Genomic DNA, 23,504 nt, shown 5'->3' with positions numbered 1-23,504 from the left:
AAAAAAAAAAAAAAAAAAAAAAAAAAAAAAAAAAAGGAATACTAGTGGCAGGGCTCCAGATACTCCCACAGCCTGCACCTCCTACCTGCTCCCTGAGGTGCCTCCCGTCCCTGTGCGTGGGTCGTGTGGGGCAGCACTCCCTGGGGAGAGCTCTCTGCTGCTCTCCTCCCAACCAGGACCTCAGCTGGGAGCACTGCCACGGGTTAAAGCACTCTCCAGGGGGAGGAGACACATTTCTCTGCAGTGCAGAGCTCTGGTTTTGTACACAGCAGCAGCTCAGGCACCAATGCTGTTCACATCAAAGCCACTTTTGCTGTAGAGCTGATGGCCTATATATGCCAGGATGTGTTTTCTCACGCTGTGGCATGTCATCAGATCTGCTCTGTGTTGCATGGGGACATGTTTCCCTGTGGTTTTCAAACTGCTGAAATCTCACCGCCCCACGTTCCTGGACACACAAGCCCCATGAGAAGGGAGGCACCTCTGAGGAGCGCAGCACAGGGCACCCCTAGCACCAGCCAGCTGGTCACAGTCCGACCCGCGCTGGGGTTCCAGTTTCACTTCTCTCCCGTGACACAACGTGTGGAACAAGGGTACAAGTTAGGCAGCTCTGTGGCATTCCCTGGCTTGCATGCTTAGCGGAGCAGCTTTAATAACCTCTTCCCTTGGATGCAGCCCATCCCATAACCCAGGGAGCTGAAGACTTAACACGAGCTCACAGGAAACATTTCCTCTCCAATAATCCAGGTCTAGCCACAGGGCTTTTCAGGAAAATGCCCCCCCGATCAGAAGTGAACAGGAGTCAGAGGTTTCATTTCTCAGAGCTGCACACTGCCTCCTCTGCAGAGAGCTACCTACACGTTGGATAGGCACTAGGAAAAGGAGCACAGTGACCCCAGAGCGGCAGTGTGCTGCAACGCACCGAGCAAGTACTAACAGCAACCCCAGAGATGGGCAATGGGTTTTACGGCTCTCGGAGCTTTGTAATCCTCTGGCCTTACCCTTCTCTCACCAAAGGTATTGCTGACCAGCCCCCAGCCCCAAACCTGCTCGGGCACACAAACAACGAGCAATGCAGGGGGTTGTTCCTGCCAGCCCTGCACAAAACTGCTCCCTGCTCCCTTGCACCCCTCCTCCTTACCGAGGTCCACAGCCTCCCTGCTGGGCGACAAGCCGTGATGCCAGGGAACGCCGAGCTCCTCGCCCCCCCACCAGAACAAACTGGCCTCAGCAGCGGCTGCTTGTCCTGCTCCGGCTCCCTGCCAGCACCCAGACCCTGGACCAGCCAAGCCTGTGGGGGGGGGGGATGTAGGGTGGCTGCATCCCTGAAATCCCAGCCCCCTTCTCTCCCTCCACTCTGCCTCATAGCATGGCCGTGGCAACAGCGACCAGCCTTGCTGCACTGCCTCCGAGCATCCTTCATCCCTCTCCCAGGGCAGAGCAGAATCCATCCCCTGCCCCCTGCCCGCTCCCCCCTGGACACCCCAGGACCTCACCGAGTCCCCGACGCGCGGGCAGCTCGTCCCCAGCCTGCCGATGCGCAGCGCTGCCGGCCTGCTGGCAGCCCAGCCCTGCCGTGATGCTGCTCGTGGCCGCGCGTGCATCGCGTGCGCGGGGATCCTCGGGGGGAAGAGTGCCAAAAATACCTCCGAAGCACTGCTTCCAGGGAAACGAGGCTCCGAGCAGACAAAGGCTGAGCAGCGCCCGGATGGTGGCTGGGGGAGGCGGGCGGGGAGCCGCTGGGGTTTGCCTCTGCCCTCGCCGTGCTGCTGCCAGCCTCAGCGGGGTCCCTGTGGCTCCACCATACACACAGGTGCCCTGTGGGGTCGATCTGTCCTGTCTTCGCCTGCATTCATGCGCTTGGAGATGGCTGTGCTGCTCCATCCCACACACCGCAGGCAGAGCAGGGGATGTTTTTATTATTTAATTTTTCTCATTAATTTCCCATTTCCTCTCTCCAGTCACCGAGACATTCTGTGCATGGAGCGGGGGCAGCCGCCCCCACGGAGCAGGCGAGAGGGACCTGGGGCCAGCTTATCGTGGCCACTCCCGGCTCCCTGTATCCAACCGCGTGGCCTTGGCTTTGCCATGGGCTCTCCTGGCAGCCAGGGCTGCGGGAGCTCCGTCTCCTGTGGGGCCCTGCCTTGTTTCAGCAGCGCAGAGGGGCTGGAAGCCACGAGCTGTGCACACACCGCACAGACGCCCTCCCTGCAGCATGCAGTGGGGTCCCTGCGTGTGCTGGAGGGGCCGTGAGACACGTGGGACACGGGCTGCGCAGGGCGCACAGCCCCGCTGCAAACGGAGCCGGGGGACGGGGAGCTCAGCACCCTGCGGGGGCGCAGCACCGGCGCCGCGGGCTGCCCGGGACGATGCCCCGCCCCCTACCATATAACCCCGCCCCTACCATATAGCCCCGCCCCAACCTCAACCCCACCCCGTAGCCCTTAAACCACGCCCCTACACATAGGCCTCGCCCCTACCCTCTAGGTCCCGCCCCCTACCAGCGGAACCCTCGCCCACTGCCTGCGGAACCCCGCCCCCTACCCTCTAAGCACCGCCCCCTACCCGCTATCCCCCCTATTCCTTAGGCCCCGCCCCCGTTCCTGGGCCCCGTCCCCGGCGCCCATTGGCCGCGCGGCACGCGGCTGGCCCGGCGCAGTCGCGGCCATGGCTCCGAGCGCGCAGGCGGGGGGCGGCCGCGGGCAGGCCCCGGGCCCGGCCCCGAGCCTCGGCCGGGGGATCCGCGCGGTGCTGCTGGGCCCGCCGGGCGCCGGGAAGGGCACCCAGGTGCGGGCACAACGGGGCCTTCCCTCCCCGGCACCGTGCGGCCGCGCCGCGCCGCTTCCCACATCGGGGCCTAGGGCGCGCGGCCTACGGCGGGGCCGGGACAAAGGCCGGGCCGCAGGGCTCGGTGCCCCATGGGGGGCGGGGACGGGCCCGGGCCGCTACTGCGAGGCCTGGCCGTTGTGGGGGGTCCCGGGCTCGGTGTGGGGGGTCCTGGGCTCGGGGTGGGGGAGACCCGGGCTCGGGGGGGTTCCCTTGGGCCATGCGGCGGTGCTGAGCCGCCTCCTCTGCTCCTCTCCCGCAGGCTCCGAAGCTGGCCGAGGCGTACTGCGTCTGCCACCTGGCCACCGGGGACATGCTGCGGGCCATGGTGGCCTCGGGCTCCGAGCTGGGCAAGCGGCTCAAGGAGACAATGGATTCCGGAAAGCTGGTGGGTAATGGGGGGGGGGTGGCTGCTCCTGCAATCATAGCAGCGCAAATCTGCCCCTTAACAGGGGCATAAGCAGAAAAAGCAGCAGTGGAAGAAGGGCAGGCTGTAGGGTGAAGGCAGGACTGGGGGTTCCTGGCCCCCTGCAGGAGAAATGTTCTAAAAATGCATCCTTCCCCATCAAAACTCCTTGCCTGTCAGCAGCCCCTGTGTCCTGGGTTGTTTCTCTGTCTCAGAGTTTTTATGTTTGTGGGGCGCTGCCTGGGCTGCGCCTTGCGAATGCTGTGTGATGTAAAGGTTTATCCTTGGAGCTGCAGAACATTACGCTCGTTCTTTACAGCTCCTGCCTCTTCCCGGGATGTCTGGACCCCTGTGGGGCTGAAAACTCTGTTCAGAGGTTTCATCTGCGTCCCAGTTCTTGTGTAACTGCTGCTTGCCTGTAACTGTGAGATGAAAATAGACTTAAGAGTGTTGCTGTGCTGTGTGAAGGACACTTTGGATCCGAGAGTTTGGACACTTTGGATCTCTAGTTTGTTTTCCAAGGATTTAATTATCTTTCGTAACAACTAGAATTCCTTGGGGATACCAGAGGGGTAGCAAACTGTGGTGACTTGCCCCAAAGCTGAGCAGTGTGGAGTAGATCTTGGGCATCACAGCTGGCTGTCACAGGTTTATAATGCCCAGAGGAGAATCTACAGACCCCAGGAGCGATGTGGCTTATCTCCAGCTTCTGCTTGAAGCATGCATTGCAACACTGAGTCTGCAATATCCCAGCTGGTTGTGAAAGATAGGGACGTTATCTGGCAGCACTGCTGGTATCTGCCACGTGTCTGTGGCAGCGGGCACTGGGCGCTCCACCGGTGCGTCCTGGTGGCGTGCTCTGCCTTTGAGTTATCTCAAAGCCTGGAGCCTGGGATGGGTTTTTACACTCGATTATGAACCATGAACTCCTTCTCTGAGCGTGGTAATCAGGAGAGGACAGAAGTGACTTGATGCTTGCCCCAAACTCCTCCCTGCTCGTGTGCTTCCTGTGCCAGGGCTCTTGTTTATGCACTGTGACTGTCTGGTCCCAAATCCTGCTAGGTCACAGTGGGGTGTGCTGGAGAAAACAGCACTGCTGCCGGTGCGGAGACACGATTTTGGAACACCCGTTGTTGGGGCTGCAGAACAGAAAGGCACTAATCCCAGGGCATATTGACGTAGTGACATAGGAGAGACTGCCCAGCAGGGCCCGAGCTTGTCAGCAGCTCTGCTGGCATTTACCTTCACACACAGCTCACAAGAGTCAATAAGGAACTCGTGTGTCTTACCCTTCCTGGCCAGGCCTGCTTACTCAGATGTGTGTGTGAAGGTACAAAGTCACAGGAAATAAAGGTTACACTATCATCACTGTGTTATGAATAGCTTAAAAAAAATGCTAGGGAGTTTGTCGTAAGGTTGACTTCCCCTTCTGAAATACAGCAGCCTTGGCAGCAGTGAGCTACCACACTGGGTAACTCACACTGGGGTGACACTGGCACAAAGTGTCTCATTAGCCACGTCTCAATGTTGATGCCCAGCCCAAGCAGCATTTCCCTGACGTGGGCATGTCTGAGCGTGCAGCTTTCACCCTGCTACAGCAGCGTGCTGTGCTGCTGCGGCTGCCTCTGGGATCGGGAATGGCTGTTTAAAATTAATAATAATAATTAAAAAAACTGGCATGCGTACAGAGGCTCTGGGGGCAGCTGTATGTGAAATCAGGGTGTGCCCATCTCCGTTCTGCAGGTGAGTGACGAGATGGTGGTGGAGCTGATCGAGAACAACCTGGACACCCCTCCTTGCAAGAACGGCTTCCTCCTGGACGGCTTCCCACGCACAGTGAAGCAGGCTGAGATGGTGCGTGAGCCAGTGCAGTCCCTGACCAGGGGCGTCTCCTTCCTCAGGAGACGGGAGTCCCTTGGCATCTGCCCCTCTGACTTGGTGTTTCTTGTTGTAGCTGGATGAGCTCCTGGAGAAGAGGAGGGAGAAGCTGGACTCCGTCGTCGAGTTCAGCATCCCCGACTCCCTGCTTATCCGGAGGATCACCGGACGGTAACTCTTCTCTCCCAAGCGTTCTGGGGTTTTCTAGTTCACAGGAGAGTGTCCTTGCTTTGGTTCACTGTGGTTGTCCTCGTGGTGCTTAGGGCTGGCTGCAGTGCTGGTCTGTGTTAGATTTCTGCTCTGTTTGAGCCTGCCTCGCTGGGGCCAGCCTTGAGCAGAGCCTGTTGCTGATAGGAATCAACGTCCTGGTGAGCCAGCTCAGCCTTTAAGCCCGGTGTCTGACAGCTGAAGTCTTTCTGCTTCTCTGGTGCTGTTACTTTTCCCTTACGCAAGCCGTTGCAGACGTGTTTGGGCACCGCTGAACATCCTGTCCAGGGTCAGGCATGGCTGTGCAGAGACAGACTGCTGCTGTGACGCCATCACCCAGAGCTAGCCCCCCTCCCCCAGTAAAGCATCCCTTCTCCATCCATTAAAAGGCAGCTGCTCTTTTATTTTTCCAAGCACCTGAAGAGGCCATAGGTATAGAAATAACTAGAAGGTATTTTCCTAATAGAGGCTAACTGTGTTGCTATTGCAGATGTTTTTGTGCTGATGACTGGCACAGTCAGGAGACTTGTTCTGGCATAGGGCTCCTTTGCTGACACTTGCTTTCTGTCGTAGGCTGATTCACCCAGCGAGTGGCCGCTCGTATCACGAGGAGTTCAGACCCCCCAAAGAGCACATGAAGGATGATGTATGTGAGCTCCCAAGGCCGCAGCTTACCTTGCTTTGGGTTTAGCTGATGCTTTGCAGCATCCCTGGAAAAACTTTTTTTTTTTTTTCCTTCTCTTGTGCTTTCTGTCCTGCCTTTCTGGGGAGCGTGGGGAACTGCCTGGGCCAACGGCACCGTAGGGAGCGAGGCGTGGAGGGATGAGTGAAGGGCACGGCCCTTCTGCAGAGCTGGCCCAGGCTCTGCCATGTCACAACTTGGTGGACTCTGTCCGTAGCTGAATTTGCAGTGGGCTGCGACTGATTTCCCTCCTGGGGAGCAACTGTAGCTGGCATTTGGTCCTGAGGATCCTTGGGCTCCTCTTAGCAAGCAGAGCGGTGTGGGGGAAGGACGGATGCTGAATCCTTCTCTTTGGTGACGGCTCTGGGACTTGTTTCTATGCCCTGGGTTCACCCTGCTCTCCTGTGCTCACCTGGGGACTCACCTCTGTAGCTCCGCCTTGTAGCCTGCTGTGAAGGAGGGGAGCAGGGGTTGTCAGAGCTGCGCAGAGAAGGGGGGAGCACGCCAGGCTGCAGCTAGCTGGAGACTGTCCCCTTGCTTCTCCCAGGTCACTGGAGAGCCCCTGATCCGCCGCTCAGACGACAATGAAGCAGCCTTGAAAACCCGCCTGAAGGCCTATCACACTCAGACCTCCCCCCTGGTCTCCTACTACAGCAAGCGAGGGATCCACACGGCGGTCGATGCCTCCCAGTCTCCCGACGTGGTGTTTGCTAGCATCCTGGCAGCCTTCTCGAAAGCAACATGTAAAGACCTGGTTATGTTCATTTAGGGCTCTGTCCCAGGACAGAGCTCTCCTTGTCTGTCTCTCTCCATCTCTCTCTGTCCCTCTCTCTGTGTCTGTCTGTTTGGGGCCAGGGAGGGTGAAGAGCTAAGCAGAATAGAAGAGGGAATGATGAAGCCCAAGGCAGGGCTTTGCCAATTCTCTATTAAACGAGCTGTCAACGGTCTCTATCTCAGTGTATGTGAGTGTCAGTTTGTGTGCACGTGTGGGCGATTTGGCCCCTAGAGGTCGCAGCAAGCCTGAGCACCAGCCGCCCGCTGCCAGGAGCGGGGCTTGCACCCCTTTGGGTCAAAAGGCTTTTGTTTCATCCTAGAGCTGCAGCTCCCCAGGGGAAGCAGCTGCACTTCCCACTGTTCCTGGCTGCTCCACAGAGGATGAGCAGGAGATTGGAGATGAGGCCTGAGTGGTGGGGGCAAAGACCTTAACTGGGTACCTGACTGGGGATGTTCTGTCAGCTGCAGGAAACAAAACTTGCTTGTGGGGAGTGCGTGAAGGGCTGTGCATGTCGTAGGGGGGAGCAGCAGTGGGAGGCAGAGCTTGGCTATGAGTGTGGACAGAGGTGGGTGAGGATTTGTTCTTGTTGAATGTGTTACTCTGTGTGACACAGCAGTCTGTGAGAGCACAGATCACTTTTTCCCCCATTCTGATGTTGTTTGTAGGGCAAAAATTGTGTGGGTGAGAGCTGCGCTCATTGTGGACCCTAAACCTTTTTGGGGGTATGGACCCCAATATAGTTATTAGTGAGAAGGGGTTTTTCTAATGCAGTCTCCACGTAGCAATTTGTCATGTCCTGAGGACCAGAAATAGACTTGGGTGTTGGTTTTCTCACTGCCCTCTTCCCTTGACTTTGGCCAAGGAGGTGAAGATGTGTTTAGCTTCCCCTGATCCCAAAGTCTAAATAAAATCTTATTGCAAAATGAATGATTTTTTTTCAAGGCTGGGGAGACACAGTTATTAACTACTAGCATCACGTTGCCCTTGAGCCAGTGCCCTTTGCTGTGAGATCATGGAAATGTACTTGTTTCTTGAGCAAATCAAGCGGCTTGGTCTAGCTGTCCGTCTGAGGACACCATGTGCGTTGTGCTTCGTGCCCGGGCTTTCTCAGGGCTGTTACACCACCACTATACAGCACCCTTGCGAGGCTGGTGACAGCCCTTGCTCGTGAGGTTCCAGCCCTACCTAGAAGACCCCGTTGTAAATGCGGACTGGCCAGATAAAACTGTCCTTTGGCCTTTGGTGTGTGTTTAAGGATGTAGTGTCACCGAGCACCCTCTCCCTTCCAGGAGATGGCATGTCTCCCTCTGTGCCCTGAGCTGCTGTGTGTCTGTAGTAGGTGCCCAGTCATCGGGAAACCATTGCACTTTTTCTTGGTAACTTCTGTTTTGGCTGAAAATGACTGTGTCCTCATACATCCTTTCCAGGGAAGCAGCCCTCTTCCCTTTCAGCAAACTGGAAATGATGCTAGAAACTGAAAGCAGTTGACTTGTTGCTCTTGAAAGCATGTGAGTGTGGGGACAGGGGATTTGAAAGTAGCTAAGGGTGCTGATTTCGTCAGCAGCCCAAGTTTCCACAGCTGGCTGTTACCTTGTCTCTTGTCTCACTTTCCTGTGAAAGGGCATGAAGGCCACGTGTGGGAAGTTGGGGCAGCACTTAGCACAGGGCTGCAGCACTCCACAGTAGTGGAAAATGTGTTAGAGCTGCCTCTGCGTCTAGCTGACTGTAAAGAAACTGAGTGGAGCAGCTTTTATCTTGGCATCTCAGGAGAGTCAAAGAAAGCTGCAGCACCCTTTGTGCTGCCATGGTGGCAGGAAGGGTTCCTGGCCAGGTGGTACTCCTGGACTTGGTCGAGGTTTTACTCCACAGCAAGAACAATGTGTCCTTCCACTCTGCTCCTTTTCCCCTTCAAAGTGTTTACTTTGTATCCAGCTCAACAGCCCTTTTCTGCCATAAGCCATGATTCATTTTTTTTTTTTCCCTAAATCTATTTTTTTTGTTCCCATTTATTCCAGCTGAGTGACTTCGTGAACCAGATGAGAAACCGCCAAACGCTGTGCGCTGCTACATCACCCATTGCAGCCCTCCCCTGGTGCGGGGGGGGGCAGGGAGGGCAGCTGGGGGGGGGTTGATGGGAGGGGAAAAGGAGGTGGAAGACAAGGGGGTTGGGGGCTGATTTGGTTGGTATTTGGATTTCTTACTCAGCAGAATCATTTTTGCAGAGGAGATTACCTTCTCCTTAGAAATCAGTGTTTAGAAGGCAAAATAATTGTACAGAGAGAAACATCCGTGCTGAAGACCATACCCAGGTCCTTGGTCTGTTCAGAGGGGAGGGCTAGATGCTGTTGCAGGCTCCTCCGGGACTTTCAGGGCTTGTCTTACAGCTCTTGGCTGGAAGCCACCGCAAGGTTTGCCGTGATTCTAAAGCTGCTTCCTGTCAGCGAGGACCAAAATGAACAAACAACTCATTTCTGAAGTAGAAAGGGGAAAAAAAAATGCCATGGTCTTTTCCTGGAAGTTTAGTTTTTCTTGTTCTGCTGCATTCCTCAACCCTCGGGGCACAGAGGCTGCTCGAGGTTTTTCTGCTGGTGAACTGAGGGGCTGCGGCTCTAGTCCAAGCCTGCCTTACTTGGCGCTGGGGTGGCTTTTCTGTGATCTTGACCAAGCTGGAATTCACATAATGCTGAAGAAATGCAAAAGAGACTTTCTTAATTGACTGCATAAATAACACTTAATTGTTTTTTTTTGCATTTCTTTCTAGATCAAATGGTGCCTTGTCTAACCTCTGAATCAATAATAAAATAACCTCTTTACATTTTGTATCTGTTGCTGCGTCCTCTTTGACCTGCAGACAGTGGAAGAAGGGAAGCAGATGACAGCTGACTAACAATTGGATGGGGTGGATCCTCTGGCCTGATCCTATCTTGACGATGTTTTTCTGCTCAGCTATAAATGCGGCTTGTAATTCCTTTTATTTTCCCTGCTGAGTGTGCTCCAGTGCTTTGTATCACCATAGCAATGGTGTCTCTGGCTGCTTGTCTCCCATTTCTTCATGTGTGGTGCTGAAAGCACAGCCCCTGTGTATCCTGACCCATTCTGGTCAGCGCTCCTTCCAGGTATTTCTACAACTGATGTAATTCCCAGCTTTTTCCCCTGCCTCCCTTCTCATCACTGGTGTGGGGATGAGCTGAGTTATTTCTTCTGCAGTAACCGCAAACCAAATACTGTCTCCTGGTTCTGCTCACGTGCTTTCTGCCTGTCATACCCCCCACCAGTGCCTCTAGCTACGCAGGACTAAATCTGCTCTCATGGGGACTGAAAGCCTTTCCTAGGCTCCTGCCTCCATACAGACCCTGACACTGACGTGGGTTCTCCGACATATCCCAGAGGAAGGCTCTTATGTTATGAGGAGTCCTTGATTTCTGCAGTGCCCTTGGTACCAGAGCTGGAGCCCTGCCTGTGTCTGGGGCTTTGATTCAGGCCCTGTGGACAGACAGAGTCAGGCCGTGTGTGCCTGCTTCCTCCAGAAGTGGCTGGCTCCTTCAGCATAATTGGGTGCTCGCTCCTCCGCCATGCAGTCTCCCCGTGCCCTGGTGGTTTTATTACATCTCTGCCTCTGATTAGCATTTTCTCTCTTTTGAAGGCAAGCTTGTGACTCCGGCATTTGTGGTGGTGTTTTCACCTCACTGCTTTTGATGATGGATGTTTAACTATGCTCTTCCTCCTTGTTTGGGATTCTGTCCTCTCCCCGCTTGCCTACTGCTGTTCTAAAACCTGTTCTGCCTGCTCCTCCCGGCTTTCTAGTACGTGCTGTGGAAAATTCTTGGCTCCTTGGAGCTGGGCTGCTTCCGTTTGATCCTCAGCTTACCCAAATGTGAGGCACAAAAGGCGGTGTTGGGGTGCTGGGGGGAGGCTGCTCAGCTCCTGCGAGCCGTGTCCTCGGTTGCTGGATCTGTTCCGTGACCCAGCTCTGTCGTGATGACCTTGAATGTTTTCCACAGTATGTGATGCGCTGCAGGTGCTGTAAATTCCTTCTGTTCAATGATTCCACTCCAGCAAGCTGCTTATCAGGCACTCTTTTGAAAACTATGTTCATATTTCATACAGCCAATTATTCAGCAACTATAAAAGGGGAAAAATCCTATTTATAGCACAAGGACCAGCATCAAATAGGACACTGAATTCTCGCTGATAGAGGAAGTGACCTGTTCTCTAATGCAGCAATATTTCTGCTGAAAAGAAACAGCATCTTGTATGGGGGAAGGGAGGAGAGGCCCTGGGCCACCTCTTTACATTAAAGATGTGCTGCAGTCCTAAAAATCTATGATCTGCCCTTCTCCATTCCTGATGAAACTATCTGTGAGAGACACTGCAGCAAATCCTTTCGCAGTGGGTTTGTGGTTAGTAAGGAGTTTGGCTCCTGAGGGGCTGGGCTGGAGCCAGTCTCAGGTTGGTGATCGATGTCTGGTCCCTGGCCTTGACCTGGGGGGGAGGACAAGTCCCTGCAAGGGTGCCTGCTATGGGCATGCAGCCCAAATCCCTGCTGGGGCAGGGGCTGCAGGGGGGGGTGGCACAGCACAGACCATGCATGGCCATGTTACAGCAAAAGCGTGGGGCTGGGGAAAAATGTGAACAGGAAAGGGGAAGGGGATGGAATGGGATGGGGCTGTGTAGCACTGCGGAGAACAAGGGTAACTGCTGGGGAGAAGGGCACTGGGGAACGAGGGTGACTACTGGGGAGAAGGGGACCCCCTGTTTCTCTGAGCCTGCTGCCCGTGACCATCTCTGCTGTGCATCCCCTCGGCACAGAGAGCCGGCTTCTGGCGTCGCTGCCCTTTGCCTGCTGCGCCTCCTGCTCTCGCCCCATCCTCCTGGGGGGCTGCAGCGGGTGGTACAGAGCAGGTCCTCCCGGGAGGTGGAGGACCAGAGGATGGGATTCCCCCTCCTGTTGCTGTGGCAACCGTTGTGAAGGGCAGCATGGTGCCAGGAGCGGTGCGGTGCGATGGGCGGCGTGCTGGGGCGGCTGCGCTGACATCACGGGGAGGTGGCGCGGGAGGGAGAGCGGGGAGACTGCGGAGGGACAGAGCTGCTGCAGGAGGGGGCTCCAGGCGAGGTAAGAGACCCCCGGGGCAGGGTGGGCTCCTTGGGTGGCTGCGGTTTCCGAGCCTGCCTCGGCATCCTGCTGGCTCTGTGCTGGTGTGGGGTGGCCCTTGGGCAGCGGTGATGTTATACAATGCCCTAAACCTGGCACGGCATGGGTCTTAGGGACACGGTCAGAGCCTGGCTGCCTGGTACAGAAGCTGCAAATGCATCCCCCCAGGACAGCAGTGTGTGTGCTACAGACTGTACTGGGAAAAGACCAGTGTATGTGAACCTCCAGCGTGGGCTAAAGGGACTGCGGAGCAGCCCTAGTCTCTCTGGGGAAGGGGACCAGTATTGCTTCTTGGGGCTGGAGTAGAAATCTTTGATGAAATGAAGCAGAAGTTGGGAGACCCAGTCTCCTTGAGCTGCATTGAGCTAACAGGAGGCTGCAAGCAGAGCTGCTGCACTGGAACCGAGCCCAGTAGCGTGCACTAAACTACACATCTCTGGCATCCCCGACACTTATCCTGCTTCTGCAGGAAGCAATAGATCTGGGGAAGGCAGCCAGGTATGCGTTTATTGCTGGGAGCTCTTTGAACGTGGATCCTGGGGATCTGCAGACCTGGAAGGCAAAGTAACAAAGTCCTTGAAGCACTCCGGATGGCATGTCGCCTTTTAGCGTAACAGTTGCATAACGGGATGAAATCTGCTAGAAGAGGGAACGAGGGGTGACAGTCACCTCTGTGCCCTGCAGCATCTAAGTGTCACCTGCATGCTGGGCTGGCCTACGGCCTGGGGTGAATTTCATCTCTTTCTAATCCAAAAGCTGGGTTTGTTTAATGCCTGGGAAAGCTGGTGGTTTTACAGCTCTGGTTCCGAGGCAGAGGGATGTATGGACTCTACCCCTTGCAAGCAGGATGGGCTGGGCTGGCCTTTGCCCATTGGGACCCACAGCGTGCCTCTGACTGAGCAAAGTACACCTGGGGTTAAAAGGCCTGTAGCTGGCAACCCCCTGCGTGTGTCAGAAAGCAGTGCTGGGGTGGCGATGGAGGAGGCACGGAGCAGCACCTTGGGGGAGCTGAAGAAACCTTGTTTGAAATCAAGGAGCAGGGAGGAGCCGCTGCCCCAGTCACAACCATTTCATGGAAATAACTCTCACGCTTCCCATGTTTGTGGAATCAGAAGGAGGCATCATTTAAAGGGCTGGGGCAAGCAGCGGGGCCATGGAGAAATGCGGTCGGGAATGCCTGAATGTACACAAGAGCGCAGAACTGTAATGAGGGGCATAAATACGCCCTGATTAGTGGAGGCTATCACTGTGAGATGCACGATCCTCCCCTGTGAAGGCACAGATGTGGGGTCCGTATGGAGCTCTTGGGAGTGGCCTGGGGTGGCCGTGCTGCTGCTTGTTTTATGGTAACTCTGCAAAAAGCAACAGCTTGTGCTGCTGGGTGGGAAGTCCATGGCAGCACAGCGTTGGAGGCTTTTGCAGCAGGCTGGTGGAGGGGAGGCTGTGGGGCTGTCCCCCGGTGGCTGCATTTCACGCCGCTGACGTGGGCAGGCAGGGGAGGAGAGGCTCTGCTGGGAGCTTCCAGCGCTGCTCAGGGCTGGTGGGGTGGAGACCCAGCTCGGGATGGCCCCGAGCACTCCCAAATAGGACCCTGCTGGGCACCCTGCGGAGTGGGAAGGGTTAGTCCTACCTTTCTGCAGTCCCCGAGGTAGCTGCTGGCCACGCAGAACCACAGGCACCGCTATGGCTGCTCCTAAGCCACGCTTCGCCTCGATGTATTATGGATGTTCAAAGCGCAGTGGGGGAATGGCACCAGAACCCCTCCGAGCAGAAAGCCCCAGTCAGCCCTCCCAGCCCTTCGCCCTCCTGCTGTCCTTCCTGCTCGCCCTATAACCTGCCCCCACTGCACAGGGGGGGCCGTGCACATCACAGCCTGACAGCTGCGCACCAGCTGAGTGCCTGCAACGTGCTCCTAGAGCCTTCCGTTGTGATCCCCTCCCACAGCTGTGCTGCATTCCCAGGTGCTCGGTCCCTACCACGGGCTACGGCTGCCAGGTCCCAGACCTCTTTGTGGCTCTTCTTGTGCCCTTTGGCCGGGAGGAAGAAGGGCAGGTATCCTCACCTCCCCAGAATACAATAAAGGGACGAGCTGGGAGCTTGTTCTCTGCCGGCCTGCAACGTGCCCTCTGTTTAAAGATGGCTGTGGGCCCGCAGAAGCCTGGGGTGGCTGGAGGAGCTGCCCTTGTGCCAGGGTCCAAAGAGGGCCCTGGGAGCTGAGCCAGGTCCCATCGGACATTTTAATCCTTCCTGTCCCACAGGCTCTCTTGGCCAGGACTCCGCTGCAGTGACTGTTTTCCACTTCCTTTGCCAGGGGCACACTCAGGCACTCAGAGGCACCAGCCTTGTGTTTGCTTTCATCCTCACCTGGTGCCTCTGACAGGTCAGGCTGAGCTGCCGCTGCACCTGCGAGCACGGGGTGCTGTGTGCCCGCTGCTGCCCTGCAAACCCCACGGTCATCTCCCTGAGCCCAGGCTGGAATTTCCCTCTGCTAAGATAGCCATTTGTTCAATAGCTGAGGTTACTTGAGTAATCGATAGTTCCCTGTTTCCTAATGGAGATAATAGCCTTCTGGCCAGACTGGCACTTCTATCTCCGTTATAAACCCGGCCTTCACTCTCAGCACTAGGGGAAATCGAGGTGCATTTTCACCCTACCTGCATGGGATTCTCCTGCTCCCTTTCTTTCCTGCTGCCAGCATCATTTTCTGTCTGTCAAAATAACTGAGAAGGGCCAGCAGCACATGGAAAAATTGCCAAAGCCAATTGACTCCCATCAGTCTCAGGTCCTCTTTTGGCTCTGCCCTCTTGTCTGTGCTTGCTTCTCCAAGGAGGACAACGAGGACAGAGTCGATAGGATTCACATGGCCAAGAGCACTGCTGATATAAAAATCCCAGTCCGCAGGCTCCAGGAGAACTTACTTCAGTTGCTGCCAACAGAATAAAAACTTCCCATCACATGGCAGGACCCAGACAGGGCAAGACCAAGCAGACAAGGTGCTCATAGTGAGGCTCCACAGCTGCAAATAAGCCGTCCCTGCAAACAGGCAAAGACTGCAACTCCCTGGAGCTGGATTTCCACTGGTTCCACCCCGGGTGGCAGAAGGCCTGGTCGCGGCTCTGGGCTCCAGTTTCCTCTAACTGAAGGAAGCCACAGGATTTTCTCTGCTGTGCACTGTTAGTGCCTCTGCATATCTCCACTATTTCCAAACCAGAGAAGGTCACAGAGACCCAAGAGAAACCCACTTCCCCTCTTCACTGGAACTCCTCTTTCTGCCTCACACATGCTTCTGTTGCCATCCCTTGCATGCCAGATGCAGGAACAAACACTGGGGTTTGGCAGGGCTCAAAGCCTTGGCTTCTCGGATGGGAAAGAGGCGTTCTTGGTCCGCAGCCCAGAGACAGGGCTCTGCTCCTTGTCCACTGCCAGGTTCTCCAGCTGCAGTTTTGGTGCTCGTCCCGTGCTGACAGCACTGTTCCTACATGCCTGGGGATGGGCAGCACCCCTGGGTGCTGGGCTGTGAACCCTGCAGAAAACCCAGGGAGGGTGGGTGGGAAGAGCCGGGGCAGGAGCCAGCGCGACATGAACCCCAGCACACTGCCCTGAGAGGCTTTTCCCCAGATATGCATGACTGCAGGGGGGCAGGGAAAGGCGAAGCGGGGCTGTGTAAGGCCAGACTGCCCCCCCTTTGTTTAAAGGGGCTGTTATTGCCAACAGTTGCCTGCCGAGAGACTGCTGGGCTCATGCTGGAGCGGGATCCTGTAACTCAGAGGCAGCTGGGAGGTGCTTGGCAGCTCCCCCTGCTTCAGTGGCAGGCGCTGGGCTTTTCCTAGCACTCAGGGGAGCCGGGACGGCAGCTTGGATCAGAGAGGCAGGGCCTGGACATAGCTGCTGCCTCCCTGTTAGAAGGATGCTGTGGAGCAACAAACAGCAGGGCCTTGTTCCTGAGGAGCACCTCGGGTCTCGGCACACCCTGACCACCCCACAACCCCCCTGCTCACTTTTCTGCTGTGCACAGCCCAGCTTCCTCAGGCAGAGTGGGGACTGCTTAAACACTGGCTAAGGCAACCCATGGGTGGGATCAGCCCTGGGAGGGTACAGGGTTTATGGGCATGGTGGAGGGATGGAGCTGGGAGCAGAGGCAGGAGAGGAGGAATTTCCTGGCTGTACTCTGCGTGAAGCCCACATGGGCCCTGCTTGAAGAGAAGTTTGAGAGAACGGGCTTTTGGTCACGGGAGAAGGAAGGGGTGGGTTGGTGGCAAACCTCAGCAGGACCCGTCCACATTTCCCTGCTGGCCAGGAAGGCAGGAGCAGGACGTGCCAACCTGCAGCCTCGTGCTGTGCAGGGTGACAGCAGAGAACGGCACACAGGGCTGCAAGGAGCAGCTCTGCGCTGAGCCAGGCTACAGGCCCTGACTGAGCCATTTTTTGGTGAGAAGCTCATGCATTTCCCACCTGGTTAGTGCTGGCTCAGCCTTCTGGAAAATGACACGTGTTTTCCTGGCTGTGGGGCCAGAGGGCTGTGCCCTGCCCTGGCTGCCGACGGGAGGTGCTGCTGGCAGGGAGCAGAACTGCTCCTTTCCCCCTTCTCACAGCTGTTACTGGTTATGAAAATGGGAACATTCCCCAGCCAGTTCTCGGCAGGAACTGCCCTTTCCAGGGCTGACCGCATGGGCTGTTTCTTCCTCTTCCCCACTCTTCACTGTCACAGATTCGGGTACGTTCTGGACCCGGCGAGGCGCTGCCCTTCCCTGCTCCCTCTCCTCACAAGCTCACAGGAGAGGCCCGCAGCTCTAGCCTGTGAAGGGGCGATGTTTATTCCTTGGCCAATTCTCTTCCCAAAACACTGTGAAAGAAATCAGAGACATCGGGATCTGCCTTGCTGGAGGGATTTACTCCACAAGCTGTCGGTCTGAATGTGATTCATGCTCCTGACCCCAGCACCTTCCTTTCCTCCACTGCACGTGAGGGAAATCACACCGGGCAGCAGAGCAGTGGGGATGCTGCCACTGCATCTGACTGGAAATTCCTTATTTAATGTAATTCTGTATTTCTTGTCACAGCCTAAGCAAGTATCCACCGTATGGATAAGGGAGCACTGGGCAAAGTTTAGTGAAGGCAGGAGGGAAACAGCAGGACTCACTGCTAATGGGAGCTGTGCAGATCCAAAGCCGAGCAAGCTGCACAAAGGGGCCATCCGACCCAGCAGGTTGAGAGTTTCTCGGAAAGCCCAAATGGTGCAACTGTGTTAATTCAGAAAGAAGTTTTCTGGCTAATGCCAAGGTCGGTCTGAGTAAGTCCTTCCACTCTCTGTTCCACTTTTGTTATGCAGTGAGGCAGGAAGCTGAAAACTCCCAGGCTGATTTTGGGAGCGGAGCAGGCGAACGCCCTGGTTCTGAGTAAAGCATGCAGGTTAGCACCAGGCCCTGCTGCGCTCACTTCCCTTCCTGGCTCCTGGCAGCACACAGAGACAGAATTTCCTCACTCTTTATTTCACAGCTCAGGGAAAATTTCTGCCTCTGGTGTTGAGTTAAATAAAAAGTTGGTAAATTCAGGAGGAAACACTGCTTCATTAGGCAAGATGCTAACCTTTGGAATTGCTTTGAGTTTGTTGAGTCAAGTATAACCGGCTTGAAAATATCTTGATGATTTTATGACCTTTAATAATGTCTGTACTTCTGTACCCAGACAAGGGTCACCAGTGTGCTTCAAGACATGACCAGATCCCCTTAGGAACCAGGGAAGAATTCTCTTCCCATCTTTCCCTGTCCTGTTGTGATTGCCATTGCTCAGTTTCTGTAAAGCACAGGAATCACCCCAAACCATCGCAGCGTGTCCTGGAGTGCTGAATATATTGCGTGGCCTGTTCCCATGAACCCCACTTTGGGGTACCCTAAACTTTGCCTCTGAGACAGAGCAGGGCAGGGTTGTTATTCAGGGGAAAGAAGCACCAAAGCTGTGTCTTCGGCAGCAGATGCAGGGTTTGAGCCTCGTTCTCCCGGACAGTCCGTGGAGACCTGGGGGGTTCAGGTCTCTCCCCACGATGGCAGCAACCTCCTGGCACGTGAGGGAGTGTGGATGTGTCTCTTCCCATCCCAAGATGAAAACAGTCCCCTTACTTTTCCTATTTCCCTTTTACTGTCCCCAGCCCCAGCACAGGGCTGTGGTTGTGGCAGGGGTCTCTCTGAGGGTGCTGTTTCACAGCGACCTTCCCATGGCATTGCTGGAGGGGTCCAGGGAAGGAGAGGCCCCACCGCTGGGAGTCGTGTCCTCGTCTTTGGAAGTTCCCCTAAGGCTTTTCTCTTCCCAGATGTCAGCTGGTGTGGCATCGGGGCTCAAACCTCCTCTGAAGCCAAGCAACCCTCGAGACAAGCCCCTGCCACCACCCGGCTGTGACAGCAGGTCCCTGGTGCTCACTTCACCGGGGCCTTCTCCCATTAGCAGGTCACAGTGAGCTCTGGATTATGCCCAGGCAGCACGGACAGTGTAACATGCGAGTCCTGAAACTGCAGCGCCTGCTCTACTACACTGCAAAATAGGTCGTGCATCAGCAAATGAAAAAGGACAGATGGTGTCTGCTAATACAGCTTAGTTTATGGCCTGCAGGATTAACTCACTAGTTGTCGTGCCCACAGAAAATAGGAAATGGGTGGGTTGGGTGGAGGAAACGTGGTGTGCCCAGCCCTACCTGTGTTTGTAGGGTGTACCAGCTGGAAAGGATGTCTGAGATGCTGTGGGGTTTTGCATTGCTGCTGAAGGGCTGCCAGCATCTCTTCTGGGGTTTGGGCACTATAGCCAGCACCTCGTACCAAGCTTTCCCATCCAGCTCCAGTTCTCACACTCCCATGGCAAAGGTCAGCGCTGTAAGGGCTGATTCTGAGCTGTGCAGGGACCCCTAGCAGAGACGGGGACAGCATCTGTGGTCTGCGCACTGGTAACCTCTCTGCAGGAGAAGCCCACAGCTTCCTGCCCTGCACCAGCTGGGGACAATCTCCAGTTCAGCCTTTTGAACTCCCGAGCACCCACGTGTCTGCAGGAGCGAGACAGAAAGCTGAGGCAGAAGCCTCAGGTCTTTTCAATGCCTTCTCTGTGACACACTGTTCTCCTTTCCTGGAAATCAGGCCAATGCCTCAGTCTGTGCTCACTGCAGAAGTCAAGCCCCGTGCCAGCGCTGTATCTTCTCTGCATCTGCTGTCTGAGGGCAGAACAACCCCCCCCAGTCCCCCAGAAATTGTCCTCCTGAAGGTTTCACCTTGATTCTCACTGCCTCTACTGTGGCCAGGTTTGCTCACACCCTACAGGATGCTGAGCACCCAAAAAACAGCTGCCATCAGGGAGAGAGGAGAGCCCCCAGAGCCAGCACCAGGCTCCTGCCCTGCCGTGTCCCTCGGTGTCCCCACCGAGTGCCGGCCACCGGCACTGTGAGCCCCGACGGGCAGCTGCCTCCCGCTGCCAGAGGAGTTTGTCACCCCCACCTCCTAACCACAACCAGCTGTCACAGGCACTGGGGTTTTCTCCAGTGACTAATTTGCCTGTGTTTATGCCAACACCAAACACATAATTGTCTGTTTAACAGCTCGGGTGAGGAGGGAGTCTGGCTGCTTCCTTGTATTGTAGGGATCAGACCAGCGCTCTCCTGATGGCAGCACCCTACTGAGCTAAACCTTCTCAGCTGTAAATCCCATATCATTAGGGATAGCAGGTCACCAGGAAGAGTGAATTGAGAGCAGGGATCATTGTCACTTCTATCCCCGAATCTGTACAGTGAGTGTGCAGGACGGCAGGTGTATAAACAAATCAGAACAGCCTGTGCTTTTATTACAAAAGGAAATGCTTCTTTTGTGGAGGTGAAAAGCATGTCAGATTACTATTATAAGCAGTTGCTGAACGCTCCCCACCTTTACGTCACTGCTGAAGTAATCGGGAGTTATCTCTGTGCCCTTGCTTGGGCTCTCCTTTCAGGGCAGTGCTCCCAGAGCAGGGCCATGCCCATGGCCCAGCTGCCCGGCAGAGCCCTGGAGGGGCAGCATGGTGGGCTACACAGGCACTCGAGCCTCCAAGCTCTTCCTCCTCACGATCTCCCCACCTCCCACCGCTTTTATCAGCTGCTCACAAGCCTTGCCATGTGCGTAGGCGGCTCCCAAGCTCACTGGATGATTCCCCACTCCCCCCCTCCACCCGTACGAGCATTCAGGATTTCGAGGAGGGGGAGCACGCCGCTCCTCCGTCTGCAAGCCTGGTCTGCAAGAGACGCACGATGCTTTCACAGCACTCCATGTGGCGACTCTCTCCCGGGATTTCACATGACAGCATCTTCCATGGAAAGCCAGAGCAGGGAGAAGAACGTGGCTGTGCTCTGTGCGTGGGTGTTATGAGGGAGCGGAGTGGGATGGGGAAGTGGAGGGGAGAGGACGTGCAACCGCAGAGCAAACCAGAGCAATCCTCTGGAAAAAGCCTTGAATTTCTGAACCCAGGGCTCCTGTCTCCTGCCTTTTGCTCTCCGTTTAAAAGAATGTCATTCCTTGTTAAGTCCAGCAGGGACAAAGGGAATCAAGCAGAATCATCTCTTCCTTCTGTGAACACATCCCATGAGACCACAAGAGGCAAACAGAACATGAACTAACTAGATCAATCCAGAAAGTGTGTGCAGAGTTGCACTCTGGGGAGAGCCCTCCCCACCCACTGGTGTCTTCCCTGGACAGAAATAAATGTCCGTTAATGACATCTCCATCTGAGAAATGATCAGAGTGCATTGTCATTATAAGCCAGTGGTTCCCCAGGGCTGAGCAGAAAATGACCCCAACAAGCCTCAGCTCTCGAGGACACATCTGCTACCTTGTGTATGCAATGTGTCCCTCTCCGCAGGTCTCAAAGCCCTGGGTTAAGCCTCACTGAACCCCTCATGGACCAAGGCTGCCACCCCTGCTCTGCACACTGGAGATCTGGGATGCCAGGAGGAGGGCATCCCAGGGATGCATCACAAGGGAGGCCCACGCTGTTCTCTTGGCAAAACAGTTTGGGGCAGGGGGCCAGGACAAGGTCCCCTCTGCACCGCTGAGAGGTCTAAAGCTATTTTTGTGTAACATGGGTTCATCTGTCCCTCTCACCTCCATCTCGGTGCTGAGATGATGGCAGCCTCTCAGGTTTGTCTGCAGGGTGCCACGGCACGTCCCTGGCTGTGCCTGGTTACATGTCACCTGCAGTTTGGCATTGGGGAACCTCAGTGCATCCAGATCCCTTTAAGAGCCCTGTCTGTGTCACCCCAGCAGGGCCAAAGATCTCATCCTGCTCAGAGACAAGAGCTGAGTCACTCCAGAAACTCCCTGTCCAACAACAAGAAAGAATTCCTCTGTTCCTGCTCCTGGTGTAAAGCCATTCCCCTCCTTCCCCATTTCATCTTGGATGTGGCCATTTCAGACAGCAGCAACATGAGCTGGATTTTCTCTAAACTCCTTCTGCTCTGAAACATGGCCTGCGACCCGTGAATAGCTGCCTGCCCCTGTTTGGGCAAAGTGGGAGAAAGCCTGAGAAAATTGGTGTTCTTCTAGAGAAAAGTCAGCTCCAGGGAGGAGTTCTCACATCAGTGCCAAAACGACGTGGTGGTTTCAGGCACACTGCATGTCTGTGTGCCTTCAAACAGCTGCTTCAGACCCCTCTGTGCCCTGCAGACAGGAGCAGCGGGCAGGTATTTACCAGCCCTGTGAGATCTGGGTAACCAGCAAAGGGGCTGCCAAGCAAAGGGGACGTGGCAGGAGCCGGCGTTTCTATTTCACCAGCTGCAAACCAAAGCCGGCGTGCCTGCCTGCCGGGCCCCACCGCAGCCACATTCCCGGCCAGGGCACCCCGCTGCCTCCATGCAAATGCTCCCAGCCCGAGAGCGGAGTTTCACAATCCCTTCCCGGCAGCCAGCCTCTGCTTTCACTCTCTGAATTACAGAGGGGAGTTTTCATTACATCACCGAGGGTTCTTCCTCCCTGAAGCCGGCAGCAGAGCAGTCACTGCTTTGCAGGGGCTTTTGGGCTGTGGGCGGTGAGGCAGTTCTCTGGAAAGCGGCCCCGTGCCTCCCGCAGCAGGTTCAGCCCTGCTCAGCCTCTCCGCTGCTCCCGTCCAGGCGGTGACCGGCACCGGGCAGTGAGCGTTGGCTGCAGCCGGTGCCTGGACAAAGCATTCCCCGCACTGCTGCTGGAAGCCTTCCTGGGAGACACGGCGTTTTCAGGCAGCTTTAAAAGTCGCCCGTGCCAAATCCTACTCTGATTGAAGCAGCAGGGTCGGAAGTCAGCAGTGTTCCAGCTTTCTGCCAGCGTAAGCAAGAGCAAATTTGCCTATCAGAGCTGGGATTTGTTCATCGGAGCGTTTGAATTCTCTGCCGCCCCCCCCCCCCCCCCTTTTTTTTTTGTTTATCTTTTCAAATGTCCCTCAGTCAAACAGTCAGACTGGTGACAGTTTCCCTGCAGCCCCAGGGAGCGGCTAATCTGATCTCACTCCCAGCCCAGTGCCTTTCCAATCAGCCGCTCTTCTCCTTCCTGGCAGCCTGCTTCCGTGCGCGCCCTCCTTCCCAGCCCCACTCCGCCTGTTTTTTTTCGGTTTGAATCAAAACAAACTACCAGGTTCAAACTGCTCCTTAGTCACGAACACGCTGATCAGGAGCCTCTGCTCCTGGCCAGGGCTATGGAAACTCCACAGAGAAACACCTCAAACCACAGAGAACTTGTTTTTGAGCAGGACCACAGCAGGGGCAGGGCGGTTAGGAGTCTATATCCACCAGCACCCTAAAAACACTGAATTTCTTCAACCGTGTAAGGACTGGCAAAAGATCTGCACAGCTCAGGACAGGGAAGGCAGAGGATGGCACTGAACTCAGCATGAGCCCCTCAGATCTCCCCTGACCTCTCCCAGCCCCGTTTGTGTCACGATTCCTCATATAAGGGAATGAGGAGCCCTTTCTGCCCCGTCAGCACGTTGCGAGCTGATGCCTTTCCCAGGGACTCCAGATGGTTTTGCTCTCTGTCTGTTTGTGTCTGCACTACTGGTAATTCAGGCCTGTCTGACATTAGCTTTTGAGATGAAACCTTCCCACAATTAGTTACAGTCTGTGCTCTTGTGCTGCAAAGGACGCAGGGCTGAGCTGTCAGAGCGCAGTCAGGGAGACCCGTCCCACACACGAGTCCTGCCCAGGTTTCTCTGTTTCAGTCAGGGGTGTGATTTTTCTAGTGAAATCATCAAACCAAGACAGTCTCTGCTACAGATGGGTAGCGACAGCCATTTAAAGATGTCTCATACCCAGCCTATCTCAGATGGAAGTAGGTGATTTCAATATCGTCTAGATTTACATCGATGTAACACCTCTCCTTTCTTTCTCTGGCCTTCCTTTCCCACCAGCAAGGTGGGGAGAGGATCCTTACACACGTCAGGGCTCCACATCAGAAGTGTCACAGAAACGCCGAGCATCTTCACACACAACAGGCTGATGTGACCTGGCAGCGTGGCAGGGACGGAGCTCGGTAACTCGCGCTGCTCCGGGGCAAAGCGCTCCACAGACACCCCTGTAGCACCGCGGCCTCTCTTCAAGCACAACTGCTTG

General features: G+C 55.6%; 3 protein-coding genes across 4 annotated transcripts in view; 1 reads left to right on the top strand and 2 right to left on the bottom strand.

Annotated features, from left to right (window-relative positions):
- AZIN2 (antizyme inhibitor 2) overlaps positions 1 to 1,653 on the bottom strand; it is a 5,579-nt gene extending 3,926 nt beyond the window's left edge. Inside the window, exon 1 of the mRNA XM_035345804.1 lies at positions 1,497 to 1,653. The gene's annotated coding sequence lies outside the window, so the exon portion shown is untranslated. The remainder of the gene's footprint in view (positions 1 to 1,496) is intronic.
- NDUFS5 (NADH:ubiquinone oxidoreductase subunit S5) overlaps positions 1 to 2,880 on the bottom strand; it is an 8,780-nt gene extending 5,900 nt beyond the window's left edge. The window contains exon 1 of the mRNA XM_035345827.1: positions 2,862 to 2,880. The gene's annotated coding sequence lies outside the window, so the exon portion shown is untranslated. The remainder of the gene's footprint in view (positions 1 to 2,861) is intronic.
- AK2 (adenylate kinase 2) lies at positions 2,628 to 9,596 on the top strand. Of its 2 annotated transcripts, XM_035345821.1 has the most exons (7): positions 2,628 to 2,787; positions 3,089 to 3,214; positions 4,976 to 5,086; positions 5,187 to 5,281; positions 5,891 to 5,963; positions 6,547 to 6,742; positions 8,790 to 9,596. In XM_035345821.1, the coding sequence occupies exons 1-7, from the start codon at positions 2,668 to 2,670 to the stop codon at positions 8,795 to 8,797; spliced, it is 729 nt and encodes a 242-aa protein (XP_035201712.1). In that variant the 5' UTR covers positions 2,628 to 2,667; the 3' UTR covers positions 8,798 to 9,596. The 2 variants fall into 2 exon arrangements, with proteins under 2 accessions (XP_035201712.1, XP_035201711.1); XM_035345820.1 differs by lacking the exon at positions 8,790 to 9,596 and having other exon boundaries at positions 6,547 to 6,950.
- The last annotated feature ends 13,908 nt before the right edge of the window (positions 9,597 to 23,504 follow it).

The sequence above is a fragment of the Oxyura jamaicensis genome, chromosome 23 (assembly GCF_011077185.1).
Source record: "Oxyura jamaicensis isolate SHBP4307 breed ruddy duck chromosome 23, BPBGC_Ojam_1.0, whole genome shotgun sequence".
Taxonomy (NCBI): domain Eukaryota; kingdom Metazoa; phylum Chordata; class Aves; order Anseriformes; family Anatidae; genus Oxyura; species Oxyura jamaicensis.
This window is presented reverse-complemented; position numbering and strand designations above follow the sequence as displayed.

Bases quoted from the DNA above. Each gene is read 5' to 3' on its own strand.
- AK2 (XM_035345820.1), top strand. From the start codon at position 2,668: ATGGCTCCGAGCGCGCAGGCGGGGGGCGGCCGCGGGCAGGCCCCGGGC. The intron at 3,215-4,975 runs GTGGGTAATGGG...TCCGTTCTGCAG, and splicing joins CAATGGATTCCGGAAAGCTG to GTGAGTGACGAGATGGTGGT. The intron at 5,087-5,186 runs GTGCGTGAGCCA...TTCTTGTTGTAG, and splicing joins CAGTGAAGCAGGCTGAGATG to CTGGATGAGCTCCTGGAGAA.